The 5,284-nt window shown below is 41.6% G+C and overlaps 1 protein-coding gene and 1 long non-coding RNA gene across 2 annotated transcripts; both read right to left on the bottom strand.

Annotated features, from left to right (window-relative positions):
- Positions 1-591: 591 nt before the first annotated feature.
- Positions 592-2,862, bottom strand: LOC138883922 (uncharacterized). Its single transcript, XM_070164641.1, has one exon. It carries the CDS (start codon positions 2,860-2,862, stop codon positions 592-594), a length of 2,271 nt encoding a protein of 756 aa, XP_070020742.1.
- Positions 2,863-3,261: 399 nt separating this feature from the next.
- On the bottom strand, positions 3,262-5,052 carry LOC138884219 (uncharacterized). The gene is made up of 3 exons (XR_011404403.1): positions 4,786-5,052; positions 4,373-4,429; positions 3,262-3,523 (listed from the first exon to the last, which is right to left on the bottom strand). It is a non-coding gene; the product is annotated as an uncharacterized lncRNA (long non-coding RNA).
- Positions 5,053-5,284: the final 232 nt, after the last annotated feature.

The following is a 5,284-nucleotide window of genomic DNA, read 5'->3' as shown; positions in this document are numbered from 1 at the left end:
AAGTGCTAGAACAGGTGCTGATGTTAAGCGTTTCTTCAACTCATAAAAGCTCCTTTCACATGCATCAGACCATTGGAACTTAACGGCTTTGTGTGTCAATTTTGTCATGGGAGCAGCAATAGAAGAGAAGTTCTCAACAAATCTCCGATAATAACCAGCTAAGCCCAAGAAACTACGAACTTCCGTAGGAGTTGTGGGTCTAGGCCAGTTTTGTACTGCTTCAATTTTCTGACCATCTACCTTAATACCTTTATCGGAAACGATATGCCCAAGGAAAACCACTGAATTCAACCAAAATTCACATTTGGAGAATTTAGCATATAATTTCTGATTTTTCAAAGTCTGCAACACCACACGCAAATGATCCTCATGTTCTGCTTCTGATTGAGAATATACCAGAATATCATCAATGAAAACAATTACAAATATATCTAGAAATGGCTTGAAAACCCGATTCATTAAATCCATAAAAGCTGCTGGCGCATTAGTAAGACCGAAAGACATCACAAGAAATTCATAATGGCCATATCTAGTCCGGAAAGCCGTTTTCGGAATATCTCTCTCCTTAACTCGCAATTGGTGATAGCCGGATCAAAGGTCAATCTTTGAGAAATATTTGGCACCTTGCAACTGATCAAACAAATCATCAATTCTGGGTAAAGGGTACTTGTTTTTGATAGTCACTTTGTTGAGCTGGCGATAGTCAATACACATTCTTAACGAACCATCCTTCTTACGAAGAAACAATACTGGTGCACTCCAGGGAGATGTGATGGGCCTGATAAAGCCCTTATTCAAAAGATCCTTCAACTGGGCTTTCAATTCTTTTAACTCAGCAGGAGCCATTCTGTATGGAGGAATAGATATTGGTTGAGTATCTGGAAGCATATCAATAGCAAAGTCGATTTCTCTTTCTGGAGGAAGACCAGGAAGTTCATCAGGAAATACATCAGGAAATTCATTCACGACGGGAACCGATTGAAGGGTTGGAGATTTCACCTCCATATCATGCACTCGTACCAAATGATAGATGTACCCTTTCAAAATCATCCTTCGAGCTTTAAGGTAAGAAATAAACTTTCCCTTAGGCGCTGCAGCATCACCTTTCCATTCAATAATAGGCTCACTTGGAAAATTAAAACGAACAATCTTTGTCGAGCAATCTACATTGGCATAACAAGAAGCCAACCAATCCATACCCATAATGATATCAAAATCAACCATTTCTAGCTCATGCAAATCAGCTAACGTATGGCGGTCATGAATCTTCACGTCACAACTTCGATATACCCGTCTAACTACAACAGACTCACCCATTGGCGTAGATACCTCAAAGGAATTTTGCAACAATTCAGGCTCTCTATCCCATTTACTAGCAACTAAGGGGGAGATATACGACAATGTAGAACCAGGATCTATCAAGTCATACATATCGATAGAAAAGACGGATAGTATACCTGTAACCACGTCCGGAGATGACTCTAAATCCTGACGACTCGATAAAGCATATATGCGATTCTGCTGACCTCCTGAACCAGAAGCTCCAAATCTTCCCCTACCCCTGCCAGCTGATGTCTGCATACTCTGTCTAGGAGGACGTACCGAGGAAGAAGAAGCCCCTGCAGATGCCGTCGGCTGAGCCATACCCCCTCCACCTGTCATCGGACAATGTCTCATAATATGACCTGGCTGTCCACATGTATAACATGCATCAGAACCCTGGCGACATGGTCCAAAATGATTTCGGCCACATCGATCACATCTAAGAAACTGAGGCCTCATTTGACTGAACTCGCCTCTAAACTGTGGACCTGGGGTCCGTGAACTCTGACCTGGACCAGAATAAGTGGTCTGATCCTGGCGCTGTCCCTGAAACTGTGGCGGTGCACTGGCTGCCGGATAAGACTGGCGCCGGGGAAACTGTGGCCTAAATCCACCTCGAAACTCTCCTATGTTAACTGCGAACCGCGCCCTCTTCTGTTGCCCTCTATCATGCTCTCGATTGGCTCGTTGTTGCCTCTTGCGATCCTCTAGACCCTGTGCATATGCTTGAATACGGGCAATATCCATTCCTTGATTTAGAGAAGCTGTAGTGCACTCATTTATCAAGTGTGCCCCCAAACCACTAACAAACTGGTGTACCCGATCACTCATATCAGCAACAATCGTAGGAGCATACCTAGCCAAAGAGTTGAACTGCATGCTATATTCCCGAACGCTCATATTACCCTGTTCTAAGTGTAAGAACCTATCTCGTCGGGCTCTTCGAAGCTCGATTGGCAAATATTGCTGTAAAAATGCCTCAAAGAACTCCTTCCATGTCACTGGTGGCACATTAGGCCCCCGAGTTTGCTTCCAAGTCTCATACCATGTCACAGCAACATCATGTAGTCTATAAGAAGTAAACTCCACTGACTCAACATCCGTGGCATGTATAATTTGTAAGGTCTGTTGCATAAGATCCAGAAAATCCTGTGGGTCAGCATTATGATCAACCCCTGTAAATACTGGAGGATCCAAGTTGATAAAGTCTCGAACTCTCGCACTCACGGACCTATCAGCAATACCGAAGGTCTGGTGTTGGGCCTGGGAGGCCACTATTCGAGTCAGCAATTGTACAACACTCCGCATGTCTAGGTCCTGATCAGGAACAACTGGGAGAGGGCCTGGAGGTATGTTAGCTCCTCTACGCTCTTCCGGGGGTGGTGGGGGTACTGCCCCGGAAGCCTGAGAATCAACCTCATTCTGTGGCTCATGTTGATCTACATTAGCAGGTGGCACCTGACTTGTGCCCTCTCTCGCCTCCTCATCCAACCTCTGAATAAATTTCATAGCCACTTGTCGTCTCCTAGTGTTAGACATCACTGAGAAGGTAAACAAAAAGAGAATTAGGAATGAACACTTATGATTAGGCTCTATTGCACGATCTAGATCAAGAAGAAAGTAATAATCCTAAATGCCCAATAGCCTCATGTTTATAAGTGTGGTGCACAACACACCATAAACAAGACTCTACTAGACACGGCTTGTAGACTCCCTAGGACTGACCTGCTCTGATACCAAGTTTGTCACACCCCAACCTTGGGAGGTGTGGCTGGCACCCGATGCCCGAAGGCCCGAGCGAACCAACCATGAGATATGATCTGAAATATAATAACCTGCAGGCAGAAGAGCCCAACACGACATATATATATATATATATATATATATATATACATATATATATATATATATATAAACTAGGCCAACAAGGCTGTAACAACAGTATAACAGCTATCCAGAAGGTCGATAGGGCGATACGAAAAATATATATATAAAATGACCGCTAGTCTGCAAGCCTCTAAGAGTGTAAGACAATCTCAACAGGGCGGGACAAAGCCCCCGACATGCCCAAAACCACACATATACATCTGTAATAGTACCTATGGACTCAAAGTCAGCAACTCCGAAGAAGTGGAGTGCGAAACCCAACGCTGATCCTGGGGGTCCTACTGAGGAGGCACACCACTCTGTCTATTCGAACCTGTGGGCATGAACACAGCGCATAAAAATGCGTCAGTACGAAATATGTACTGAATATGTAGGGCGACAAGTGTAACATGAAAAATGTAATTAACAATAGAAGAGACATAGAGATAATTTGAATTCTGAAACTAGCCTCGGTAGGAAACTAAAATTCAACATGGATATAAATGTATGCTCGTGACACCGTCGTTCACTATCGCTACTTATAATATATCACATTATATAATAATAAATCCCTCTGTGGGGCTATAATATCCATAACATACCCGGCCATAATAAAGGCTCGGTAGAATCGTACCCGGCCACGTGGAGCTCGGTAATCCCAACTGATCAGTGGTTACACAATATGTGTCATACCCGGCCGTCTATAGTGCGGCTCGGTAATGAAAGTAAATACATACATGTACTAAATCATGAATTATATAGGTGCAATGCGAAACCAACCTTAAAAGACGTATTCTAAGAAGAGTCGAAGTGGCCTATCATCATTATTCCTCAACTATCATGGTTGTTGCTAAAATATATAATTTTTCAACTACGAGCCAACAAGTACTAAGAACATGAGAGTTATGTATTATGAATACCTTTGAAGTAAGTGTTCCTTATTCATGATTTATATGAATGTCGAAATGAGAACGAGTAAAAAGGCTCTAGTTCTTTTTAAGCAAGGAACAAGGAAATCCGAGAATTCATAGATATCCTCTAGAGTAAGCAATCTATGAGAAAAGATCAGGTCTAAGCATCTTTATAAGCTGAAGGTGAAATAACTCGAATCCGACGAGACAATTCGATAAACGTTTATTCGAATTCTAGTCATGCCGAAAAGTATAGCGAAAGCCCCACATACCTTGTCGATGGGGTTATATACTGTTTCCAAGACCTCAAAAGCCTTAGGAATGATTTCCTACATAATACAAACCATTCAAAATCAAATTCAAGCTCATAGCTTAAATAATTCTTCATTTAGACATTTACGCGAACAACTTGTGGCCATGAATTTGTAGACTCTTTTGTAGATTAATTTCCCCCCAACACACCACCAAATTTTTCTTTACTACATCTCCTCATCAACAGAATTCCATCCATGTCTTCACAGATCAAAACAACACAATAAAACCATATAGAACAGCCCCAACAATCAAGCCATATTAATAGAGGTTTCTTAAGAAAAATCAAGAATATTTCTATAGAGGTTTCAACTATTTCTTAAGAATTCTTATGGTAGAAGTTTGCAAAGATCAAAGAGAAGTTAAATCATACCTTACGTGACCAGAATTACTCAAAATTCGAAATTACTTCAAGGCGGAGTCTTGCTATGAAAAGTGAAACACCGAAGAATTCACGATTCCGAAGCTACCATGGTGTTCTCCATCTTGAGGATGACTAAATTGTTGTTATGCTTGGCTAGATGGATGGGAGAAGTTTGAGAGAAAATCCCTAGGTTTTTGGTTCTGTTTTGGAGAGGATAAAACGCAGGGGTTCTGTTTTAAAAATTGACTTAAATAAGGAAATTTTGACTAAACCCGACTAGGCACACTGTTCCCGTAATAGTGTGCACCCCTGTACGAAAATGTTAATATCTCTCTACTCCGAAGTCGTATTAATGAACGGTTTGTTGCGTTGGAAACTAGACTCATAGACCTTAGATTTGGTAGGTAGAACACACCATAACTCCTAGTATATTGAGAGAAACGCTCATCAACATTTTATCCAAATTCCAGTAAAATTTAAACTCGTAACTTGCGCGCGATCTTTGTCG

This window comes from Nicotiana sylvestris, chromosome 12 (genome assembly GCF_000393655.2).
Source record: "Nicotiana sylvestris chromosome 12, ASM39365v2, whole genome shotgun sequence".
Classification (NCBI taxonomy): Eukaryota; Viridiplantae; Streptophyta; class Magnoliopsida; order Solanales; family Solanaceae; genus Nicotiana; species Nicotiana sylvestris.
This window is presented reverse-complemented; position numbering and strand designations above follow the sequence as displayed.